This window comes from Eschrichtius robustus, chromosome 18 (genome assembly GCF_028021215.1).
Source record: "Eschrichtius robustus isolate mEscRob2 chromosome 18, mEscRob2.pri, whole genome shotgun sequence".
NCBI classification, from domain to species: domain Eukaryota; kingdom Metazoa; phylum Chordata; class Mammalia; order Artiodactyla; family Eschrichtiidae; genus Eschrichtius; species Eschrichtius robustus.
Window position 1 is genome coordinate 19,620,574 of NC_090841.1, and position 26,567 is coordinate 19,647,140.

At 40.9% G+C, this 26,567-nt stretch overlaps 1 protein-coding gene across 6 annotated transcripts in view; it reads left to right on the plus strand.

The window, feature by feature from the left end:
- Positions 1-26,172, plus strand: part of RCBTB2 (RCC1 and BTB domain containing protein 2) — a 38,278-nt gene extending 12,106 nt beyond the window's left edge. For all 6 annotated transcript variants that reach the window (XM_068526331.1, XM_068526335.1, XM_068526333.1 and 3 more), the window contains 12 exons: positions 297-347; positions 4,774-4,929; positions 5,156-5,306; positions 7,541-7,707; positions 8,492-8,650; positions 8,768-8,875; positions 9,942-10,084; positions 14,482-14,672; positions 15,188-15,314; positions 17,028-17,167; positions 21,229-21,359; positions 24,918-26,172. In XM_068526331.1, coding sequence (XP_068382432.1) covers positions 297-347; positions 4,774-4,929; positions 5,156-5,306; positions 7,541-7,707; positions 8,492-8,650; positions 8,768-8,875; positions 9,942-10,084; positions 14,482-14,672; positions 15,188-15,314; positions 17,028-17,167; positions 21,229-21,359; positions 24,918-25,058 — 1,665 coding nt within the window. In that variant the 3' untranslated portion in view covers positions 25,059-26,172. The remainder of the gene's footprint in view (positions 1-296; positions 348-4,773; positions 4,930-5,155; positions 5,307-7,540; positions 7,708-8,491; positions 8,651-8,767; positions 8,876-9,941; positions 10,085-14,481; positions 14,673-15,187; positions 15,315-17,027; positions 17,168-21,228; positions 21,360-24,917) is intronic.
- The last annotated feature ends 395 nt before the right edge of the window (positions 26,173-26,567 follow it).

The following is a 26,567-nucleotide window of genomic DNA, read 5'->3' on the forward strand; positions in this document are numbered from 1 at the left end:
TTGAAGAATTTTTTTTTTTTTTGGTTAGGCATGCCCAACATGTGATTTTAATTCTGTGTTTATATGCGGTATTTTAAATTGAATTGTGACAACTTAATAGTTGTCCATAGTTAAATGAAGTATCATAATCCACTTGGTTCTTCATACGGATGGAGAAGCAGAGTTAATACAGGGAGCACACACTCAAAGGAATGATACAGTGCATTTTGGTCTCTAACTTTATGGAGATGTATTTCCTTAATTATGTTTTCCTTGAGCTAATATTAAAATTTTACTGCTTTGCATTTCCCAAACAGATGCCAGTGAAAGATGAGAGAGGTGGCTTGGATGTGAGCAAAGTAGCGAAGGTAAGCTGGCCTGGGGTTAATTCTCACCTATGCTGGTGACAAGTGCAGGAAGGAGGCTCCAAGCTAGGATGCAAATTCCGGGGACACGATCTTGATGACGTATGTTGCCAAGCTCTCGCTCCCTGGTAGTGCTTTTTTCCCCTACAGTTTTTTTATTGCCCACTCTTGGCTCCTACTCAGCCAGTCCCTTACTTAATAGTTGGGCCCAGAGGTAGTTGGGTGCCTTCTGCGGAGACTCCTGCTATCATGCAGGCTGGCTGTGGTGTGATTGAGGCTCCTAAAGTGTGTGCATCCTTATGTTATGTACACTCTTACTATATACAATGTATATATATACAGAGTATACATATATGCTATATATGTACATATGTATACAGTATGTACAATGTGTATAACTATATATGCTCAAGATTATGCCAGACAGAAGAATGTATTTTTCTTCTGTGAGAGAAGATACTCAATTCCTGGAGACTGATATTAAATATTTACTTCAAAAAAGTATAAACATGTGCATGTCATAAATGAAGTCATTGGTTCCCTGTGAAGAAGTTTCCCTGCAGACTTAGAAACATGAATTTTTGAAGTAAAAATCTGTACCTTCTGGCAGAGATTTAAAAAGCAATGTATTCACACCTGTTGTATTTAGGTTATATCGTAATTATTTGTTTTCTATTAAATTGTGAGCTCCATGAAGGAAGACAACCCACGGTGGGCATTACTGCCCTGTTCATGAAGGACTTCATGAGCACAACAGCCAAAGCCCTACAAATGCAAGCAAACACTAGGCCTGCCAGGAGTTAGCACTTTTTATGTGAACTTTTTACTTAGCAGCAGATGATTTGTCGAAAGAAATCTGGCTTACCCACTGAGCAGCTGGTGATCTTGGAGTATTTCTCAGTCTCTCTGGCCCTCAGGTTCCTCATATGTAAAATGACGATAGCAATGTGTATGTCCTACACTTGGGAAGATTAGAAATAATATGTAAGAACTCTTTTAACTAGCACGTTAGCACGTCTACATGAAATGTTTGATGCCACATCCCAAACATTGTTCTTTCTGAAAATTATATAGACTTAAATAGGAAAAAAATATTAAAATGAACACCTCACAGAAAATAAGATTCCTTCATAATATAAGGAGGTGGGTAATTTAAAGTAGAAGCTTAGACTAAAAGGTAACAACAAGATTCTGTCATTAGCCCCACAGTGGCCTTAGGTGCTGCTCAAAAGATAATAGAAGACATCATTCTCCAGACAGGGTCTTACAGTTTGGTGGTGTCATGGGGGGAAGTGGCCAGATTTGGCATTAAGGGAGCTTCCCCTGGTTCAGGCTATGCCACTCACTGAGGGTGATGCTGTTAGCAGTGACAAACTGCTTCCCCTCTGTGTTAGTTTCTTAGTATTAGTTTCTGCCCTGATGAAGTACCACAAACCAAGTGGTTTAAAACCACAGAAATCTATTCTCTGACAGTTCTGGAGGCCAGAAGTCTGAAATCAAGGTGTCAGCAGGGCCACGCTCTCTGAAGGCTGGAGGGAAGAAGCCTGCAGCTTCTTGCGGGCTCCCAGCATCCTTGGTGTTCCGGGACATATAGCTGCATCACTCCAGTCCCTGCCTCCATCTTCACTGTGTGTCTTCACATAGTTAGTTAACTTTACATGACAACTTGAGTGGGCCCCTGGTGCCCAGGTTAAACATCGTCTCTGGGTGTGTCTGTGAGGGTGGTTCCAGATGAGAATAGCACTGGAACTGGTGGACTCAGTAAATGGGTGGCTCTTCCTGGTGTGGGTGGGTATCATGCAATCTGTTGAGAACCTGAATGGAACAAAAGGCAGAGGAAGGAAGAATTCATCCCCTTTTTCCTGCTTCGCTGATTTACCTGGGACATCTCATTTCATCCTCTGCCCTCAGACTGGGATTTACATCATTGTCTCCTCTGGTTCTCAGGCCTTTGGATTCGGATTGAATTATTCCACCAGCTTTCCTGGGTCTCCAGTTTACAAATGCAGACATAGGACTTCTGAGCCTCCTAATCTTGTGAGCCAAGTCCTATAAATGAATGAATGAATGAATGGATAAATAAATAATTTTTTCCCCTGACTCCTAAGGTGGAAAGCACAAATATCCTTTCTAAAATAAGTAGCTAGGGGCATCCCTGGTGGCGCAGTGGTTGAGAATCTGCCTGCCAATGCAGGGGACACAGGTTCGAGCCCTGGTCCGGGAAGATCCCACATGCCGCGGAGCCACTAGGCCCGTGAGCCACAACTACTGAGCCTGCGCGTCTGGAGCCTGTGCTCCGCAACAAGAGAGGCCGCGACAGTGAGAGGGCCCGCGCACCGTGATGAAGAGTGGCCCCCGCTCGCCGCAACTAGAGAAAGCCCTCGCACAGAAATGAAGACCCAACACAGCCATAAATAAATAAATAAATAAATAAATAATTAAAAAAAAAATAAGTAGCTAGTCTGATCTGCTCTCTACTAGACATATATCTGGTAAGACTGATTTAATATCTGATGGGAAACGTAGGGCGTAGAAAATCCTTTGCTCCCTTAAATTAAGCTAGAGTTTGGTGATTATTGAGGGAAATGGCTAGACATGCCATTTGATAGGCATGTTGGCTATTTATGCATTTTATTATAATCTTAAAAATTTTTGGAAGTTGAAAAGTATGTAAGTAAAAATGTTTCCAGTGCAGCAAATAAGTAAAAGCTCTCTTTAAAACAACTTTATTGGGACTTCCCTGGTGGTGCAGTGGTTAAGAATCTGCCTGCCAATGCAGGGGACACAGGTTCGATCCTGGGTCCAGGAAGATCCCACATGCTGTGGAGCAACTAAGCCCATGTGCCACAACTACTGAGCCTGCACTCTAGAGCCCGTGAGCCACAACTACGGAGCCTGTGTGCCACAACTACTGAAGCCCACGTGCATAGAGCCCATGCTCTGCAACGAGAAGCCAACGCAATAAGAAGCCCACGCACTGCAACGAAGAGTAGCCCCTGCTTGCTGTGCACAGCAACGAAGACCCAATGCAGCCATAAAAAATAAATAAATAAAAACAGCTTTATCATGTCCACGTTGAATGCTCTTATGGGAGTGCAGATGTTCATGATCTTAATGCATCCTGTTGTGGATTTGATTGTATCCCCCCCAAATTCATATGTTGAAATCCTAACCCCCAAAGGTGATGGTATTAGAAGGTGGGGCCTTCAAGAATTGTTTAAGTCCTGAGGGGAGAAACCTCATGAATGGGATTAGTGCTTTATAAAAGGGGCTCCAGAGAGACCCTGAGCCCTTTGCAGCACGAGAGGACACAGTGAGAAGACTCCGGCTCTGAACCAGGAAGGGCACCTTCATCAGAACATGATCATGCTGGCACCTTGATCTCGGACTTCCCAGCCTCCAGAACTATAAAAAATAAATTTTTGTTGTTTATAATCCACCCAGTCTATGGTGTTTTGGTTTAGCAAATTGACTAAGATACCCCATTATTTTCGAAGGTGACCTTTTTTGGAAATGGGGTCACTGCAGATGTAAATCGTTTAGTTAAGATGAGGTCATGAGGGTGACCTAATCCAGCATGACTGGGATCCTTATAAAAAAGGGGAAATTTAGACACAGAGACAGACGCATGTGAGGGAAGATGATGTGAGAGACACAGGGAGAATTTGGCCGTCTGCAAGCGGAGGGGAGAGGCCTGACAGATCTTCCCCTTACAACCCTTAGGAGGAACCAGACCAGGTGATACCTTGACTCTGAACTTCTAGCCTCCAGAACTGTGAGAAGATAAAGTTCTGTTGTTTAAGCCACTCAATTTGTGGTACTTTGTTACAGCAGTCGTAGCAAACGAATACATGTACTTTCTGGGTGTTTTTGTCCTACCAATCCCCAAATCTGAGTGGGGGGATGAGGGAACCCACCAGTTGCTCAAACTGAATGGTCAGAACTGACCCGTGAACTGAAACCTTCTGGGACTTTTTCCTTGGTGTCACCTTTGGCATTGTTCTTTCCCAAGGACTTGTTTTGCTAAGACTTAGGCAGCAGATGAAACAGCAGTCTTCTCACTTTTTTCCTGCTTTCACAAGCAGCTTAGTTTCCAGAGCTACATTTAAGACATAACAGACACTGAAAGTGCTTGCCAGACATTCACCTCCCCAAAGTTCAGCCTTGGATGATTCCTGTGTCCTTGAGGAAAATTAATAGGTGAGATCTGATTCCATCCAGGACCTCTGGCTCTTGGTTGCAGTGAGAGTGGTCCTGAAGCAGTCAAGCTTGTAAAGGCAGTTCCCAAAATAGATAGGGTTTGTTCCTCCTCAAACCAATGCTAACTCTTCTACAGAAATGAAGGGGGCAAAGAAAATGTATTTTTTATTATTAGTCAATATATATATATATTTATTTTATTTACTTATTTTTTTAAATTCTTTTTCAGCCAGTACAGGCTACTCTGTCATCTTTGAAGATGTTAGATGTGGGAAAGTGGCCAATTTTCTCCCTTTGTTCTGAGGAAGAACTGCAGTTAGTTCGTCAGGCCTGTGTCTTTGGCAGCGCTGGCAATGAAGTTTTATATACTACAGTAAATGATGAGGTAATGTTGAAGAAAAAATTATATTTTCAGTAACGGATTTGCTGAATTGAAGATCTTGGGGGAACTAAGGAGTTAAGGAAGGAATTAAGGTAAAAAAAAAATGCACGGAGAGTAGATTCTTATTTATTAAATAATGAAGCAGTTTTCCTAGGGGAACTGTGCCTGTTTGAATGTACAGGTTTGTCAGAAATAGAACTGCTTGAACTAACTTTGGTTTTTCCCACAGATTTTTGTGCTTGGCACAAACTGCTGTGGCTGTTTGGGATTAGGTGATGTCCAGAGCACCATTGAACCTCGGAGACTGGAGTCTTTAAGTGGCAAAAAAATTGCCTGCCTCAGCTATGGGAGTGGTCCACATGTTGTCCTTGCAACAGCAGGTAACCTAGGAACACAGGGTGGAATTTTAGCCATTGCTTTCTTTGTGGAGAAACAAGACTAGGACCACCCCTTACACTGAGAACATACTTTTTGATTGGCTTTCTGACTCTGCCCTGGGAACTTGACTGTGCTTTGGACAATATGAAATATCAATATCAATATCAAAGTAAGATAATGTAGCAGATGGAATCTAGCAGTCATTGGCACTTTGGGTGTAAGAATGACAGTGCGATAAGCCCAGTAAACTCCTTTTGTTTATATGTGTAATTATTTTGCATTAGAATGCTGAACTCACTCAGGACTTTTTGAACTTGAGATTCTGGATCTATGAACAGAGCGATGAAAGCTAGATTCCAAGATCCCCTCCTCTAACTCTTGGCGTTCTGTGATGCTGACTTTAAACAGTGACTGATGGCTCTAGTTGGTATTAGTAGTATAAGGAATTAAATATTCTCATGGCTATTTCATGCATTCAGACTGATAAGACAACATAATTAAAACATACCTTAGAGTTTCCCTCAAGCTGGGTATTCATTTTATTAGTGTTCTTTAAATGGAAAATAAATTTTATAAATACTCTCGTATATTTATTTCACATTTTAAAAATAAGTTTTAGGGATTTTTGGTTGCCAGTAGTAGCAGGCTGGATTATTCACACCATTTCTGCACTGAAAACAAATACAAATTCTAGATAAAATATTTTTAAAAATTTTCTGAAAGCATCAGAACACTGATAAGGCAGAAAGGAATTATTAGACCAAATATATTTAAGAGAAAGTATGAACTAAGAAGTTAGAGGGGACCTTGAAGCTAATTTTGCCTTAAAGCCATCTGCCTGTGCACTTAAACAGTGTTGTGGTCTGATGTACTTATGAGGTGAAGGGGTCACAAGTCAAAGACCTCACATGTTAGGCTGGGACCACAAGGGGCTACACTCTTAGGGCAAGGATGAGTCATTTCTTTCATCTCTAAGGAACTCAACAGAAGAATTCCTTGGCTCTGAGCAAAGCAAGGAGAAAAAAAAGAATGAAAACCTCTCCCTGAGGTGTTGTATCCGTGGATTGGTATTCCAATTCACCTTAGATTGGATGGTCCAAGAAATCTCAAGCCTTGGATTTATTAAAGAGGTACCTTTAAAGTGCCTTAAGAACATGAGAGAAGTTAATGCAAATTCTTTCTAGATGAAAGTACCTTCATTCTAGGCCTGAAGGAATATAATGCCATCAAAAAATAATTTTTCAATGGCAATTAGTAGCACATAGTCAAAGACAACCAGGTACAAGGAAACAAGGCACCCTGAATAAGAACCTGCAAAAAAGACAGCGAAAAAACAACTACTAAATATCAGATATTAGAATTACCAGACACCACTTATAAGATGGCTGTAGTTATTATGTTTGAAAAAATAAAAAATGAGCTTGAAGATACCTGAAGAGGTCATAGAAGACTTGAAAGAGAACCAAATAAACAATATAATTATCAAAATGAAAAAATCAGTGGACAAGTTTTACAGCAGTTTGAACACAGCAAGATAAAATTAATAAACTGGAAGATAGATCAGAAGAAATTATCTGGAATATAGCACAAAGAGACAATATGGTAGAAAAATACAGATGAAAGGAGTATATACTGTATTATTCCATTTATGTTAAGTTCAAAACCAAGAAAGACTAAATCCTGTTATCCAGGATGTATATGTGGGGGTCTTTTGGGGTGATCATAAGATTATATTTCTTGACTTGAGTGGTAGTACATGGATGTGTACTTTGTAATTATTTATAAAACTGTGTATATATTTTAAGAACTTTTCTGAATATGTATTATACTGCACAATAAGTAATATAACAAAGATTCAAAAAGTTAACTTGGAGATCATTTTATAGATAAGGAAATTAAGGTTCAGAGAAGTTAAATGACCTTACAGTCTTTTGAATTTCAATCTTTTTTTTTTTTTTTTCTCTTACTCTTAGCAGCCTTTTCTCTGTTGTTTATTAAAAACCTATCTTCCAGCTAGTATAACTGCATCCATTTAAATTTCGTCTTGTTGCTTTGAGGTAGAATGTAGTTAAACTTTCCAAATGTATTCTTTTATAAAATGAGTTCTGTGGAATAGGGAAGTTGATTAGCTTTTGCATATGAAGTTTTAGTTTCCTTTTGTGGAAGTGTGTAATATATATATTTTCATATAAGAACAGACGTTTTGAAAGTTGGTTATGTTTCTTTTTCTTTTCAGAAGGAGAAGTCTTTACCTGGGGTCACAATGGTTACAGTCAGCTGGGCAATGGGACAACTAATCATGGTCTAGTGCCCTGTCATATCTCTACTAATTTGTCAAACAAACAAGTCATTGAAGTGGCCTGTGGGTCTTACCATTCTTTGGTGCTAACATCTGATGGAGAGGTGAGAATCGTTGGCATAAATCTCACTGATCATAAGATTTCAATAAGATTTTAATTTCAGTACGATTATATAGATTCCTGTAGCAGTCCTGGAAATATGATCATTTGATTAAAATAACCACCTACCTCAAATTCAGTCTTAACTCTTGTTAGCAGTTCATAGTCATGGTGTTTATATTATGAAGTATGCCTGTATGTAGTAAGGATTTCTATAACTGCGAAATTTAAAAGGATGTATTGTTACTTGTATGTTGCTATACTCAAGGGGGTTATTTGCAAAAAGAAAAATCCCAAAATGCTGGAAAATATGGCTGAAGCAAAGTAGATATAAATTTTATAAGGATTATATGCTATTTGATTATAATCATTGCTGTTTGTGTAGGTAAATGCCAGTAACCTAATTTTATAAAGTAACATGCGTTGGGACTTCCTGGGCGGTCCAGTGGTTAAGACTTTGCCTTCCAATGCAGGGGGTGCGGGTTTGATCCCTGGTCGGGGAGCTAAGATCCCACGTGCCTCGTGGCCAAAAAACCAAAACATAAAACAGAAGCAATATTGTAACAAATTCAATAAAGACTTTAAAAATGGTCCACATCAAAAAAATCTTAAAAGAAAAATAAAGTAATACATTTTGTAAGAATGCGTTCTATGAAAACCTCCCTGCCTGTGTTGTGAGCATTTATGGATATCAGGCATTTTGAGGGCAAAGATGAGGCACCGTAAGTGCCAATTGAGACACTTTATATATTAGTGTGTTTCATTTATTGATCTCTTCTTTCAAATAGGTATTTGCCTGGGGTTATAATAACTCCGGGCAGGTAGGGTCTGCATCAACAGCTAATCAGCCGATCCCTCGAAGAGTCACGGGCTGCTTACAGAATAAAGTAGTTGTGAACATAGCCTGTGGGCAGATGTGCTCCATGGCAGTGGTGAACACTGGGGAGGTAAGAAAGTTATTTCCTGTGTTGCTTAAAAAAGCCTGTCTACCTTCTCGGTGTCATACCGACATGGAATGCTTCTTTTCGTCTTTCGTGGGCATTGAGTCTCTCATCTTCTCTCAGGTCTATGTCTGGGGTTACAATGGAAACGGGCAGCTGGGACTCGGCAGCAGCGGTAACCAGCCAACCCCCTGTAGGGTAGCAGCTTTGCAAGGCATTCGTGTCCAGCGGGTACGTCCACTGTTGGTTCACGTGCTGCCTGTTTTTAAGGCTACGGGGGCAAAGATACCAATGTACTAAAAACTCAGTTATCTTAGCAGGATGAAAAGGTAAGCTGCTTGGCTATCTTGACTGAAGTAAAGGTTAAAGCTCTTTTCCTGAATTTAGTTGTAGATGTTTATCAGAAAATTTATATTTCCAGTGCACTCTCATACATAGCTGTTGGGATGTAAATTTTTATCATCTTTTCCAAGGAAACTTTGGCAGTATGTATCAAGAGGCTTAAAAATATTCATACCCTTTGATCTGTAATTCTACTTAAATTTAGGGCATTATCCTAAGGAACCAAAGAGAAAGTGACTTGCAGAAGGTATAGTAAAGATATAGCAAAAAAAAAAAAAGAAAAAAGAATTGATAACAAATAATAGTAGCACAATTTGTCTAATCAAACAGTAAGTTAATGGTTAAATAAATTAATATCAATACTAAATCTATATTAACAGAAATGATGCTTACAAAGGATTTTTAATGGTAGGGAAATAATGCTATATGCAACGTTAAGTAAAAAGAAAGATACAGGACTGCTTATACAGATATGATCATTTTTTTAAAAAGCTATCAGTGCATATCTCTATATTTATATATAAATAGAAAAAAATCCAGATCTTGAGATGACTTTCATAATTATATTTTCCTATATTTTTTTCACATTGAACATCTTTTACTTTTATAATAAAAGGAGAAAATAATTCTTAAAAAATAGAAGCGTCTATTTCTTATTCACTTCACACCCCTTGATCTCTGTGAGCATAATGAATGCCGTATTAAAGGTGAATAAACTGCACTCTTGTCACTGAAGGACTCATGTTGATCTCACTGCAGTTTTCACCACACACGGGGCCTAAGCTAGATCTGGAGGGATGTTGGTTAACTTAATGCCTGCCTCTCTGGCAGACTGCCTCTTCCCTTTTTTCTTTTCTTTTTTTTTTTTTTTTCATTTTTTGATTCTTAACGTATCTTGTGAAACATGTTTCTTTCTGTTTGTAGGCCTGAGTGGATTTGGTTTTTCTCTTTCCAGGTTGCCTGTGGCTATGCACACACATTAGTATTAACAGATGAAGGTCAAGTGTATGCTTGGGGCGCAAATTCTTATGGCCAGTTGGGCACTGGCAATAAAAGTAACCAGTCCTACCCTACTCCTGTTGTTGTGGAAAAGGACAGGTAATATATGCGTTTTCAAAATAAGTTCCGTGTTCTTTCGTGATTAAACTAAACTTAGGCATTGTATAGAATTATGGGCAATTGACTGCTAGTATTAGAATATCCTTGAACAATACCATTCATTCCTGTTTAAAATTAGCTTTAGAATTTTGGGGCAAGTTGATTGATGTTAAATATTTTGTTTTCACATACCCATATTTCATCTATACCTCCAATAGCTACTTTACACCAACTACAATGACTAATCCTCCAACAGCTTTTCCACATTATTCTTCTCACTCAAAAAAGACCTTTTCCCCCCATTCTCATTGTTTCCTATTTCACATTCTTAAGAAGAAGTTGATAACATTGGAGGTCTATCTTCTATGGTTTAGGAAGATGAAAGTATCTCAGATGGGGGTATAAAGCCATTCACGCAGCTACTCATAAAATTTGCCAGTTGAAAGGAATACGGCTGTTTCATTACTTCAACTCCCAGGCTATCACTGTGAAGCAGAGCAAAATGGTTAAAAAATTAAAACTGAGTGTGTGCACTTGTTTGCAAGGTTGTATTAAGTGAGTAGCATATCCAGAGTTTTCCCCCAGATTATCCTACTATTTTTCAAGGTCTCTTGAAGTTTCTCAAACATGGATATATCACTGCCTTTTCACTCTTCATTTCTTGACACAGGAGCATGGGACAAGAACATTTTATTATCTGTTCCATTAAGCCAGGGTTGAAATCATTGTGGAAATTAATATTGCTGTTTTCATTTTTATTTTACATATTAATTTTTGCTATATCTGATTTTAAATAAATATATGGATAAATTATTTTGCATTTGTAGCAGTTCTTTTATATGTTTCTATTGGAATATTTAACAATGAAAATGAAGAACCAGATGGTCATTTTCAGCTCCCTTGATTTTCATTTGAGTATTGTGAACCTGGCTGCTTTTATTTAACCTATGTTAAATTGGTTAAAAAACCTTTTTTTCCCCCATATCTTACAGTAAGACCCTAGACTCCTTAAGAATTGGGGAAGAGGAAAGATAGTGAAGGTCACGAGCTGGCAGGCACACAGGAGATGCAAGCAGCTGTGTTACTTTCATTTCTCTTAAAGGTGGTTCAGAGCCGCTCAGTAAAAAGAGAAGAGACAGTCTTGAGGCTTTGAACAATCACAAAAATGCCTCCGGCTAGCAAATCCAGTCAGTGGGGACTTGTAGTACTTAGACAAAATAGCGAAGAAGTGTTAAAGGATCCGAGGTAACATGGGTATAAAAACAGACTATCTGTATGGCACTTTACCATTTTTCTCGTGCTGCCACATTTAACATAAACTTGAACTCCTCTGTCTGGACTCACAGAGCCCGCTGCCATCTGCCCACCAGCGACGCGCCCCACCTTGCGCCGCTGGTCCTGACAGTACGAGAGTGAGTGCCAGGTCTTCTGACTGTGGTCACGCTGGGACAGACAGCCTGTAGGGCGGCTCAGTGGGAAAGAGCGAAAGAGGCAGAGAAGCAGGGCACGGAAGTTATGTGAGTGTCAGGGCACGTGGCACTGGAGAGTTATCTATTGCTTTCTGTCTTTTTAAAAAACTTCATAACTCAAAACATTTTTTTGAATTATATATGTAAAAAAAAGTAGAAATAGCTAAATACTTGCACACTTGGTCTTGTCCACGTAAACATGATTTTGGCTATGGATATCAGGGATGAGTTTTGAATGAGATGGTCCTGCTTTTCTCAGTTTTCCGTGCTTGAATTTCAGGTGGTGATTGCTGAGCTTGCAGGCTCTCCATTGCACAAATATTGCGAGGGAGGAACCTATAGGTTTGCTGGGACTTGTTCGGCACCTTCCCGCCCTTTTCAATGACTGAAACTTTGCAGATACGTTATGACTTATCTCTCAGGAACTCCTGACTCTTGGGGCCCATCACGGGGAGCCTTGGCTAATTAGAACAAACAGGATTGAACTTGGGGCGGGGTGGGTCGTCAGCTCTTGGTTACGTGTTCACAGAAGCGGAAAGGGGAAATCTGTCTACGTGGGATTATTTGCTCAAACAACAACCCAAGAAAAACCTGATTAAGTCTGTTTATGGTGAGGAATGCTAACACTTTATGTCACTGTTTATGTTCACATAGAAGTGATTTTAATAATTAAAATGATTCTCTTCTCTAAACCAGTCATTCCCAATCTTTCTGAATTTTCAGGACTTTGATTTACCAGCATGTCTTTAAAGTTCCCTAAAAACACAGTTTAAGTTAGATTGATCTAAAACTAACTTTGCCTTGAATTTTTGTGAATTTTGTGACTTCTTGAGGTCATTAATCATGTGTTGGCCTCTTACAGAACCAGGATTGGGAAACAGTGCTCTGGATCTTTTTATAATCATGATTTCTTCTCCATTATTCTCCTCCCTCACAAACTACCTTTTTTCTTTCCTCATTGTTTTCTGTTTTGCCTTCTGTCTCACTCTCTGCTGTTTCATTTCTAGTACTTCTCAGACATTAAGCTGTGCCATTGTTGCGGATCATTCCGTTGAGGTGACACCAAACCTATTTATTATGAACATATACTAATTTTTTTCCATTAAGAATGGCTACAAAATAAAGTGTGAAATATGCCAGACATCCTGACAGTAAAGGTTAGCGCAGTTTATAGTCATTGTCTATTGCATGTATGACTGGAAAATCTGAACTTCCACATTTGCTTCTTGGTATGAATCACATGTAAGGACAGATGACATCAGGCAAAGGCAGGGCGCCTTGGCTGATGGTCGAGTCCCAAGCTGAGACCTGAAGGTTCCCTCTAAACCTTCTCCATTCTCGTTGCTGTAGCAGCTGCTGCAGTCAGCCAAGCCTCAGCCCCACCCCTGACTTCCCGAGTGGCACTGGGTGTTCCAGGTAAATGCCCCAAGGCCATGCTCAGGGAGGGCCAGCTTTCCCAGCTTTTCTGCATCCTTAAACCCTGTGCTGTGGAAGCAGTGTCTCACCTCCTCTAATGAATGGCAAAGGCCGTTCCCCTCTCCTGGAGGCTAATGGTAAACATTTCAGAAGTGAATGTAGGAATGAAGTTGTTTTGATTTCCTGATGTTGGGTAGTTTAGCATAGAAGGACACGATTGTGTTCCAATCAGTTACATTTTTCATAGAACATTATCAGGGAAAAGAGAGGCTGTCATTGTAAGTGGTCTCCCAAAGTGCTAAAGAACATTCCTGACCAAGGGCTTTGTGCATAATGACATTGAGGGGCAGTGAGTACATCTGTTGATTGGAACAGAGAGTGTGTGGGCAAAGGTGATTTGAGAGAGTGCTGGACATAGATGGAAGGCAAATTATGGAAGGCCTTAAGGTCATGTGTCTGGATTTTTGTCTTATGGGAAGTCAACGAAGGTTTGAAGTAGTGATGAGAATGGTGTTTCAAGAGGATCGTTAACCTGCCAGCATTGTGCGATTTAGGTCGGGAGAGAAAGTCTGAGGCAGGGAGCCCTAAGAGTTGCGTTGGTCTGGGTATGGGTGTCCTTGATGAGGGTGTGGCAAATGGGAGGCACTACAAAGAAAGAATTGCTGTTATTTGTCAAGCGGATGTTCTGAACAAAGAGATACATGAGGAGGGAGAAGTCAAAGATGACCCTGAAGTTCTGAGCCTAAGTCACTGGGGATGCTGGTACCATTGCCCGAGACAGAATCAAGATGGTACTTCACTTGGGGAAATAGTTTTTTTTCTTTAAATCTGTATGGTGGCTTAGTCTGAGAGAAAATAATTATTTTCAACTCAACAAAACAGTGGTTTCCACTAGGAAGTGTTCTGAGAACTACCTGCCTGTCAATCATGAACTTAACTGAAATAGGGTCTAACATGTGGTTGATCCCAGAAAACTGCTCTCTTGGGTTCCAGATGATATAGTCCAGTGAGTCAGAACCACTGCACTTACTGTTTGCAGTGCGAGTTGAGGTGACCCACAGCATGCTTCATTTAACCCTAAAATTGGTAAAGTTTTGATGAAAATATTTATTGACCCTGGGTCAAGATGGCCCAAATCTTTCTGATCTGCTTTAGTAAGTAATGTTTTAAGAAAACAATTACATCACTTTTTTTTTTTTTTTTTTTTTTTGGTCTTTGTTTTTGGTCTCTGCTCTCTTGGATTGTATTAATACTTGAATTTCAAAACAGGATGGTACATATTTTTATGGGCGTACTGGCTGGAAGTGGTAACAAGCAGACCTTCATGATACATAAGTGCCACTGAGGCATAGCTTACATATAAATAACTGTTGGGTGCCTGACAGTTGAGAAGCTTAGGTGTCTTAAGTCTTGTTTTTGTTTTTAATCAGTTAGACCTAAGGGAAGAAAAAATCACCTTGTTTCTTCTCCTGTTTACCGTGTTTATTACTTGGTGTGTGTTTGTGGACCTAGAATTACAGAGATTGCGGCCTGCCACTCTGCCCACACGTCTGCAGCCAAGACGCAGGGAGGGCACGTGTACATGTGGGGCCAGTGCCGGGGCCAGTCGGTGACCCTGCCTCACCTCACCCACTTCTCCTCCACCGACGACGTGTTTGCCTGCTTCGCCACGCCCGCCGTCACCTGGCGCCTCCTGTCCGTGGGTGAGCTGACCGCTGTCCTTCGGGGTGGTGGCCTGCAAGCCAGGAGGAGAACTTCTGGTGTTTTCATTTTTTGATAGTGAGGACTTTGTTCAGTGCAGTGTCAGGCAATTTATGTCCCTCTAATGAGCTCCTGTGAAAGGGAACTCATTGGATCGATTCATTTTTCTCAAAAGTATTAGAAATCAGCATCTCATACCAAATTAAAAGTCCTTTGGATTGCTTTCTGATGTGACTGGGAAACTATAGCTTTTATTTTTAGCTGGTATATTTACTCAGACGTTCAAAAATTTTATTTAGTGTGGTGGTTTGGGACTTTAGTTGTTTTGCCAGATTTATAAGCAGATGTGTCTGAGGTTCTTATCCTTAATGATTGCAGCAGCGGGAATCTGTATTTGGGAAAAGAGCGCATAGCTCAGTGGGGCAGTTATTTGGGGAACTGGTGTTTTCGTGTCAGCAGAGCCGTGCTGGGCCTGCGTCCTCCTTAGAAAGCGCTGGTGTCGCCCCCCGCCCCCCAGAACCTGACGGCCACCTCACCGTGGCTGAGTCCCTGAAGAGAGAATTTGACAATCCCAGCACCGCAGACCTGAGATTTCTGGTGGATGGAAAGTACATTTATGCGCATAAAGTCCTTCTCAAAATTAGGTAAGGAATCATTTATTCCAAGAATTGAAATAAATATGTTTGTTGTTTGCTAGTTCCAAGGAACTATGTTAGGCACGTCTGTGATTCTGAAAAAAGGTAAGGCTCTCTTTGCCCTTATGAGCATGCCCTGCAGCGGGGGAAACACATTATATACGTGGCATTTCTTCTGTACTCTCTGTTTTCTTTTTTTTAATATATATCTTTATTGGAGTATAATTGCTTTACAATGGTGTGTTAGTTTCTGCTGTACAACAGAGTGAATCAGCTATACGTATACATATATCCCCATATCCCCTCCCTCTTGCATCTCCCTCCCACCCTCCCCATCCCACCCCTCTAGGTGGTCACAAAGCGCCGAGCTGATCTCCCTGTGCTATGCGGCTGCTTCCCACCAGCTATCTATTTTACATTTGCTAACACTGAGCATTTAGATGCTTGAAAAAAGAGAAGAGCAACAAGGTCGGGAGTAAAGCTAACACAGAGATTTTTAAACATCACTTTTATTGATGTATAATTTTTGAGCAACTGCATCCATTTAAAATGTGCGGTTTGAGGAGTTCTGACATTCGTATACTCGTGGGAAACCACTGCCCCAAATCAGGACACAGAACCTTTCCATCACCCCTCAAAGATCCCTGAGGCCCCAGCCCTGGGGCAAGCACCATCTTCTTTCTGTCACTATAGATTAGTTCGCATATTCTAGAAGTTTAGGTAAATGTAATTATACAATATGCATTCTTTTCTGCCTGGCTCGTTTCTCTTAGCATAGTGATTTTGAAATTCATTTCGTTGCTGTGTAACAGACATTTAAATCCTACTTCAATGAATCACAAACTCAATATGGCATTTTAGTCTCAAGTTCACTTCTTAGTAAGGTCAGGCTGTGCAGTATTTGTTCACTCTCACTGTAGCCCATAAACCTTCATAGAAGTGGGGAGGTTACGGTTTGCTAGGGCTGCTGTAACGAAGTTCTGTAGACTAATCTGTTGCAACAACAGAAATTTATTCTCTCACGGTTCTGGAGGCTAGAAATTCAAGATCAGGGCTGTGCATAGAATGAGTTCTTTCTGAGAGCTCTGAGCAGGAATCTGTTGCATGCCTCTGTCCCAGCTCCTGGTGGTTTGCTGGTAGTCTTCGGCAGCCCTTGGCTTGTGGCAGCGTAACTCCAGTCTTCACACGGCATTCTCCCCGTGTCCAAATCCCCCCTTTTGTAAGGACACCGGTCATATTGGATTAGGGTCCACCCTAATGACCTCCTTTTAACTTGATTACCTCTGTAAAGGTCCTTTCTCCAAATACTGTTATAGTGAGGTTAGGACTCCAGCCTATGAATTTGGGGGATACAATTCAACTCATAACAGGAGGAGAAGAAACAAAATTACTCAAGAGTTTATGAAAATAAACCTACCTGATTTCTGTAAGTGCTGCCCCGCGGACGTGGTGTGGGAGGGCCCCTGGGAGCTCGTGGTGGCCGCAGAGGCAGCTGCCCCGCAGCAGGTTAGCGTTTGCAGCCTCCTCGAATAAACGACCGCAGACTTCCGGCCGGCAGGGGAAGCCAGGGGCCCGGCAAGGACACGGAGTTGCGTGGTGCTGTGTTTTTCCTTTCTCCCTGTTAGTTGTTTCCCCTTTAACCGCCACGAGCACACGTTCCGCAGGAAGGTCATTGGCTCTTGCCCAGAAGCCAGGACATGACGCGCTTCTTTCTTCCTTCAGGTGTGAGCATTTTCGCTCTTCGTTGGAAGACAGCGAGGATGATATTGTAGAAATGAGTGAATTTTCATATCCTGTTTACCGAGCCTTCCTGGAGTACCTGTACACAGACAGCATCAGCCTGTCCCCCGAGGAGGCCATAGGTAATCGCCACCAGACTTGACCAAGAGATTGGCAGAAAGGTGCTTCGTGTAGAGCCTAAAAGGAAGTGGCTGTGAGGGTAGTCACGGAAGCAGTTCTCTTTTTGTGTGTTGAACCCAAATGCTTTTCCCTTGTTCCCACTTCACACAAAGGTTGACTGGATGGATAAAATGAGACATGGATGAATTATGAAACCATCAGCACTGTGGGACAGGTGCCATTCTTCCTGAATTACTAGATAACTGTACCCGACTTTTTAGCTACCACACAGCTGCTGCCTTCAAGATACTTACATTATAAAAATGATAAAATGCATGTAATAGGCAGCCCTGCTGGTCTCCATAACGGTGACTGTCCCTTTGGGACCACCCACTGTGATCTGGCGCATCACTGCACCTCAGGTTTACTGACGGTAGGAAAGCAACCCAGGGCGTCCAGCGGGCACAAGGTGAAAACATACTAAATTTCAGTTTACAGCTGTCAGCAATATTGTTGGCCCATGGGACAGAGAATTAAGGAGTTACTTCTGTAGGAACTGGAGAAAGAGTTCAGCTCTCAAATTTTTCAATTAAATATTCATTTTACATGTATAAATCCAATAACACTTTTTTACCAGATCAGCATTTAATTTTCCTTAGGTTACAAAAGTCTGATTTCTTAAGTTTTATAGTTTTCCTTCCTTTCTCCCACAATACTTGAGCGCCCGGGGCCCACTATGTGCCGTGCTCCCCTCGGCACCTATGAATGAGACAGAGCGACGCCCTGCTCCTGTGGAGCTGCTGCTCGGAGGAGGGAGGCCAGCCCTAAACAAAGAAAGAAAAGCAGTCAGCTGGGAGGTCAGGGAAGGCCTCTGTGAGGACGTGTGCTGAGCAGAGAGCTGGGGGAAGCATGCAGACGCCCAGGTGAAGAGTGTTCTAAACAAGGGAGATAGCAGGTGCAAAGGTCTGAGACAGGAACATATGTAGCACATGGAGGAGGGGGAGGGGGAGGAGGACGAGGAGGGGGAGGAAGAGGGAGGAGGGGGAGGGGGAGGAGGAAGGCCCGGGTGGTTTGGAGGGAGAGAGAGACGGGCAGTCGGAGGAACTGAGGCCAGGCAGCTGGGTCTGGGCAAGACCAGGTACAACCTTGGAGGCCACTGTGAAGGGCTCGAGTTTTATCCTTGGCGTGGTGGATAGCCTTGGAAGGTTTTGAGCACGAGGGTTGCATTATTTAGGATTTGCTTTAGCAGTAAAATGAAAAAAGGAAGTGGCTTAAGACAGTTTCTCTCTCTGTCACACAGGGATACAGTGCAAGGCATCCTTACATATGGCCCCTGCACTCATGGCCAAGACCACATGTGCATTACAGGCAGCAGGATGGAGGAAGGGACAGTGACAAGGGGCAAAGGGCAAATCCCAGTGTTGGTTAAGGAAGTCCGACTTCTTTTAAACCATGGACCAGAGATAACCAAGGCCTTAACTCAGCTGCACAGGAAGTTGGGGGGAGTGGTCATTTCTAGATGGTCATGGCTCAGCCACGTAGTCTGTGATTTTGGAAGAAAGGGAGAATGGCTTTGTGCATATGTGAAGGGAGAGGCGAGCAGCTTCTACTCCAGGGGTGAGAGGATTTGTTTTTAAAAGATCAGTAACTGTGATGGTTGAGGTATAAGATGGTGGTGCCCTGCGTTAGGGTGGTCTAGCAGTGGAGGTGTTGCAAGAGATCAGATTCTGAGTATATCTTAAATAGGGAGCTGACAGGATTTGTTGGTGGATGGGATGTGGGTTTTGAGGGAAAAAGAGAGAAGGATGATTGCTCTGCGGTATTTGGCTTGAGTGTGGAGAGCACCAGGTTTTGCTCTTGAGTTTGAAAAATCAAAGGAGTCTGAGCTGCTTTTTAGATGTCTGCGTGGCAGGTTTTTTTTTTATGGGCCCGCCCCTCAAGTTTGCAGGGCCCTGGGCAAGAGTCTAAATGGAGGCCTATGCACCATTTGTCTAAAAATTTAAAGTTATATGTCAAGCTAACAAGCTTCAGATAAAATATGTTCAATCCTCATACCTTGAAAAATATACCTTCGTCAAGAACTGAAAGGCCAGGTGGGAATTTCAGCTGGAATTTAGAGTTATAGGATGCTTGGAGTTCTGTGCGGGGACACAGTGGCACAGGAAGCACAGGCCTCTGGCCTCCAGCTTAGGACCTGCTGTCTTCCTTTACCCACCCCCAGTTATATCCTGCATCCCAGGGGTGTGTGGGCATCCCAGCCTGCATGTCCGTGTCCCAGTCAACCCCTCCGGCCACCCCTTGGGGCTGGGGGTCTGCACATGGTCTGGAGGGGAGGAAATACCGACATATGTGGCTTCAGGGCTGATTATTCAGGGAATCCCAGGGTCCCAGGAGCACAGAGTGTGGTCTAGGAGTGGGCACTTGGCTCCTTGGCCAGCCTGTGGAGAGGGGGGTGCCTAGAACGGGTGCAGAGCTGCGCCCCCTGGAGCAGAGGCTCAGGGCAGTACACGTGAGTACACGCATGCGTGAGTCTGATGCTCGGAGTGTGGGGCTGTTGATGTGAACTTGGGAGTTGTTGAGAACTGACCAGAAACAATCAGGCCATTCACGGCTCTCAAGATTTCAAAAGATTTCAGAGGGCCATAGGCCTTTCTTCTATAATTTTGATAATATTTGTCATGTTACAATGAAAGCAAGTTTCTACCAAACTTAGTAGAAATTTCTACCAAACGTACAAAACTTATTAGCAGATATAAAAACGGTTAATGTTGTAAGGTTGATGAAATCCTGGCTCTCTGTCCTTTGGGCCCTCTATGAAGTACCTTCCGTGAAAGGTTATTGTGAAGTAAACCTGACAATATTCCAGAATCAGGATTCAGCTAGCCTTTTGATCAGGTGGCAACCAGGACTGGATTAGACCCAGCGAATGTACCACTCCAAGGGTGTAGTAGGACTGCTGAGCCCATGGTGCTTGAACCCCGATCACGCAGGGGCCAAAGGCTCCCTCACAGCATCTCTAGCCAAGCCACATAACCTGAGTGCCACTCATTTCACCAGTGACAAAGTGTTTGTAGCATTCTTTATGCTAATTAACACGTCCTCCAATGAAGATTTAGGTAGCCATAACTGAAGCCCCTGACAAGGGCCTTTCAAATGCAAACTGACCATTCTTGATTAGAGTGCTTCATAGTGTCCCTTGGGGTAGATTAAAATTAACTTAAGCATCTAAATCGCTCTATGTTGAGTTATTGGAAAGCAGATGACATAATGTAACAGGAATCATCAGTTTTTACAGATGGTATTTAAAACTGAGGGGCTGGAGATCATTTAGGGAAATAAGTGAAATAAGAATCTGAACATTGAACTCTGGGGCATTCAAATACTTGGAAGTCAGGAAAAATGGTCCAGCCAGGAGACTGAAGAGTAACTCATGAAGGAGAAGAAAACACGAGCAAGTAACAAGGCATTTCGAGAAGGGGAGCCTCCTCAACGCCATCAAATTCTGTGTAAATGTTGAGTAAGATGAAATCAGAGGATAGCCCCTTGGATTTGGCACCATGGGAGCCATTAGTGACCATCACAGGTGTGGTGTCAGGGAGCAGAGGGGCTGGGCTTCTGCTTAAGGTGAGGACAGGAGGTGAGAGAACAGAGGCAGCAAACAGAGACCGCTCTCCCCAGGAGGCTCGCTCAGGAGAGGAACAGAGAAACGGGGCAGGGTCGCAGGAGGCCTGAAAGGCGTTTCTTTTCTTTTTGAAGATGGGCACTATTACAGCACGTGCGAATGCTGCTGGAGAAGATGTTGATAATTCGGGGGGAGGGCTAACTAGAGGAGCATTTCTGAGGAAGAGACGGGGGCCATTTTCACTTGCTCCTGTTTTTCCACAGCTACTTGTTTGTGTACTGCACTCGCTCAGTGCAGCTGCGTTCTCAGGTAGAGCCACATGCTCAGAGTGTAAGTAAGCCCAAGTCTCTATTTCCACAGCCCTTCACTGAGGATTGTATTCAGAATCATCTCTGACAGGCTGAGTGAGTTTAAATCAGGGTGCTTGAGATCACTCCCCTAAGAAACATCTCTTTCCACCAGGATTGCTAGATTTGGCTACATTTTACAGAGAAAATCGTTTGAAAAAACTCTGCCAACAAACTATCAAGCAAGGAATCTGTGAGGAGAACGCCATCGCGCTGCTCTCGGCCGCCGTGAAGTATGACGCTCAGGTAAGAAGGGCATCCTTTCGAGGAGCTCACCTTCTGGAAGAAATGGTTAGCTGTCTCCTTCCTGCCTTAAACTAAAAGAAAGTCTAAGTAAATTAAAGATCTAAGGTAAACAAAGTACCAGAAAAAATATAAGGGAATGTTTATATATATACAAAGTTAGGGTGGACCTCAAGGGCAGAAACCATAAAAGAAAGGATTGATAGATCTGATCTCGAAAAAACAAAAATGTTTATACACAAAAAAATAAACAGAAAAAAACAAAGTAAATGATACTCTGGGGAAAATATTTGTAATGTCACGAAGCAAGTTCACCATAGTTAATGTATAATTCTTAAAAAAAACAAAAAGAAAACATGAGCAGTTTGATGGAAAAAAATGGACCAAATGGATTTATGAACAAATGAAAAATATAAATGAAAATAAGGTATAATTTTTCAACTGTCAAACCAGGGAGTCTATTTTTAGAAATAGTTATAGGCTCAGGATAATGGGTGTTCTCCTAAACTGCTGAGGAGAATGCAAATTAGTATAACCAGTCTGGGGGGCTGTTTGGTATAATATGTATTAAAAGCTTTAAAAATGTAATTCTTTAAGGAATTCAGTTATAGAAACTTATCTTAAGGAAGTAACCATGGATTCAGACAAAGTTTTAGCTTCAAAGATGTTTCCTGCAGTGTTGTTTATAATTTTTAAAAATTGGAAAAAGTCAGTGTGAACAGGAAAGGATTGTTTAAACTAAAAAATGTTAATACTATTCAACATATATCATTGACTGAAGAACTGTGCTCCTATTTTTAAAATAAGTATATTTATTTTTATTTTTTAAATAAAAATAGTAAAATAAATTTTTTTTAAGTATAAATAGCTGAATTTAAAAAGACCAAAATTTATTATCTACATAGGAAAAAAGACTGAAAAATACAGTCAGTGGTTATCTTTGAATGGTGGGATTGTGGATGATTTTTATTTCCTTATCTTTGCTTGTTTTTCCTGAACTTTCTACAGTGACCATGTATTGTTTTGATAATAAAGAAAGGAAAGAAAACTTGTCTTAGAGTTAAATCTTTAGGAAACAGGCCATACTTTTTGGAGTCGATTTCCTTAAGGATATCCTTTCCTTTGGTCAGAAAACAGGGACGTTTTAGTCGTGGGCAGAAAAAAGGTTATAACTTCTTTTCTGCTTATATAAGTAATAATGTGCTTATTAAAGAAAATTTGTAAAATACAAAAAGTATGAGGAAGGAAATGACTCCTCAACCAGAGGACACTAACATTTTCATACAGCTCCTTCTGATTTTTTCCTAGGTTATGTATTGCGTTGGCCAAAAAGTTCGTTTGGGTTTTTCCGTAACATCCTATGGAAAAACCGGGACGAACTTTTTGGCCAACCTAATATATATTTCTAAATACTAGATTTTTTTCACTTAACATTTAAAAAAATCTTACCCACCTTGAAGCATTGACATTTACAAGCATAGTGAATGTTTGTCTTTCATCAAGGTAATAATACTTTGGGCACTTACAACACACAGAAGGCTTCATGGCCAAACAGTAACTGTGCTTTTTCAAGAGTTTGTTAAAGTCATGCTGATAATACTGGACTCTGGTGGGCTGCCTCAGATGATGAGACTGTGGGCACATAGTGTTTCCATCTGAACTAGAATTAATGTCCAAGACTTCTTCATATTCCCTGTTTATGTGAATTATTTGTATGGTTACCATTCAGCCCTGTTTTCTAGAAAGCAACCTCCCTGAGCAAATGGCAAGGACTTTGTTTTGCTCACAACCATATCCCTGGTGCCTAGGATAGTGCCTGACACATAGTATGTGCTCATTAAATATTTGTTTAATGAATGTTCAACTTTGCCTGTAGAGGCAATGTATTTTACTACAGGCTGTCTAACTGTGGTACCCTAAATTAGTATAATAGACCACAAGTAAAATAGACTCAATGTATACTTAATATAAAAGTTTTTATAAATAAAGAACAGTATATTTGAGTTGACTAGTATTGTTACTTGCTGACTCTAATAAGCAAGAAACGGACCTTTTCAGCAAATTATCCCTCATGCTTGACTACACTTAATACGTAATTAATACACACCAGGGATTATTTGAAGCACAGTTCATATCTCGTTTAGTTCTCAAAAGAACCTTATTAAGAATATATGTATTATTATTTGTTCCAGTTTACAAATGAGGAAGCTGAATCTCAGAGAGATTAAGTAAATTCTTAGTAAGCTAATAATTGTAAAGCTAGAATGCAATCCAATATTGGACAAATTTCAAAACCACACATTTTACTACAATTCTCTATTGCCCCCATATTTTAAAATCAGCAATGTTTATTCATTGATTCAACAAATATTTCCTGAGTGCCCATTAAGTGCCTGGCATGGTTCTAGGCACTAAGGGTACAGGAAGTGAACAAAACAGACCAAAATCTCTGCCTTCCTGGAACTTTCTGGTGAGGGCAATAGATGACGAATACAATATATGGTCTGTTAGGTGGTGATAAATGATATAAAATAGTAAGTTAGGGAAGGGCAGTGGGGCAGTGGGGGGCAGGCTGAGATTAAAGCTGAAGTTTTAAATCGTGGTCCGGGAAGGAAGGTCTCACTTAGAAGGAGACTTGAGCAAAGACGTTAAGGAGGCATGGCAGGAGCTGCGTCAGGAGGGCAGCATAGCCCAGGGTCGGAGGCATATCAGAGTCTCCGCAGGCTGGCCTGACTTTAGCTCTCATTTCTCTCAGACCAAAAAAGTGTCCAGCCACCTTATTTCTGATTCTCAAGTTTGCAGATCTAATCAAGAGAATCACTACAGTACTATTTTTTGGCCTGGCGTACATCACAGTAAGCCAGAAATCACCAATCTGTGGAGTTTCTCTTAGCAGAAAGTCATGATTTCTTCAAAGCATTTTCCCACTTCAGATTATTGAAGCTATGTGTGATCTGCTGAAATCTAATCATCCCAGCCTTTATCTTCTTGTAAAGGAAAAAGAGCAGTGGCCTGTTAATGACTTCAGAGAAGCATTTCCCAAGATGACTGTTTTATGGCTTAAGCTTTTCTCACAAACTCTTTACAGGTAAAACTATTTAAGCCCCTAGAAGAATATAAAAGAGGAGTGTTGGGCTCAACATAAAGAAAATCTTTTAAACAATTTACTCAATGCATTCATGCAATAAATAAATATTTATTAAACAGACAAACAAGAGGAGTGTCGTACTCTGCATAAATATTGAAAGTGGAATGAACAATACATCTAGGTGCCTATCTCTGGGAAGAAAAAGTCTCATTTTTTGCATTGGTTAGTGTGGAGGCACTTGAATGCTTTACTCTGTTATTTAAATTTTTACAAGCATAGATTCATATTAGCTATATAGTTTTACAACTATTCTTTAGGCATTGCTGTCCCAACATTTCTTTCTGCTGGCCATCAAATCCTTTTTCCTTGCCTATGTGTTTTAGGAATTTTTGTGCTACATTGCATTGCACTGGGATATGTGAATTTGTTAAAACAAATTTGTTTATTTGTTAAATTTCTGTTGTCATTCCTAGGATTTAGAAGAATTCTGCTTCAGGTTTTGCATAAACCATTTGACTGTAGTAACACAGACGTCAGGCTTTGCAGAAATGGACCATGATCTCTTGAAGAACTTTATCAGCAAAGCAAGCAGAGTTGGAGCCTTTAAAAATTAATCCTCACCTGCAGGAAAGAATTTTTAGCATTTCCATTTTCCCTGCAAAAGCCAGAGAATAATTTCTCTTTAATAGTATTTATGATGAGCTACATTTGGCTGAATACTTAATATTCTGTCAAAAGAAGGATGGTGGTCAGTCTTCCCCACCTTTTGAAATCCACAATCTAGAGAGAAGGCATTAAATGCTCTCTGAACAGATGGGACTAAGCTCAAGGGAAAAAAGTTGAAATGTCTTACTATACTTACCATTTCCTCTTTCGAGTCACTTAAGTTGGAGACTTTTGGTAGGTACATGGGTCTAAGTATATGCTATTCTGGCCGAATTTCCATATTCAACAGGCTGATACCACACAGATAGCTTGACAAGGAATGCTGTCACTAGCACACTTGCAGCATCCAGCACAGTGCCTTGCATAGAGTAAGGCACTCAGCTTATTATATAAATCTTAATTATGCCCCGAGAACAGCTTTACTTGTGGGATACTGGATGAAGGAATAACGTTCACGAAACGAATTTAAAACATCTGAGGCTCATATTCTTCTGTACCTCGTTCTGAGAAATAGCGGCTAATTTAGAGCGTTAATTGGAATTCACAAAGGGCCTTAGCAATTAAATTGTCAAAGACCCAAGGGCTAATTTTAATTCCCTCTTTACTCTGAGTCATTAATTTCTCACACGGGGTTATCGAGTAAGAAGTGTACTATCTTTGAATGAATGTTGTTTCTGGGCTCATTTGCCTTACATAATTGCATAATGTCCTTTACTTTTGTGTGAAGAGAGATTTGCCTCTGTAAGTAAAAACGATTTTGTTTTTCTTGTAGTTGACTTTTATGTCACTCACTGTAAGGTCTTTTAACTTGGCACAGTGTAATTACAAAGTACTAGCCGAAAAGGAACTATGCTTACATTTCATGGACAGCCACTAGTAAGAAAGAGATAAATTTATACTGTTTAGATCAAGTTACCCAACTACAAATGAGAAACTGGAACAGGATGTAGGATGTAGAGTCTCCTAACATGTATTTTCACAATATGATACTATGTAGAGAAAACCTCTTTTGGAAACCTTGTTCTGATGCTGAACTGTTTGTTTGATAATAAAGTGCTTATTTGCAGATAATAGAACAAATGTGTGTGTGTGTTTTAATTCTTCAGAAGCAGCAAGATTCTGTCAACCTTATGTCTCTTAGATATACACAAATCCATGTGATATAAGCTTATTTTTTAAAGCAGTTACTCGGATAAGGCATCATAGCGAAGCCTACCCTAAAACGTAAATGGCTTCTAAACAACTAATTCTAATCAACTGTTCATATGATTGCCCATGAATGTTCTTTATTGGTGAGGTCACTTTTGAATCCTTAGTTTCTTTTTGTTTATCCGTTTTTGCAGACCTTGTCTGGTAGAGGCAAAGGAGTCTGGATGCCTCCAATTCTAAATCAGAATCCCATTTTTGGAACTGTGTAGTATTTGTTATTTTATTGGGTTGGCCAAAAAGTTCGTTCT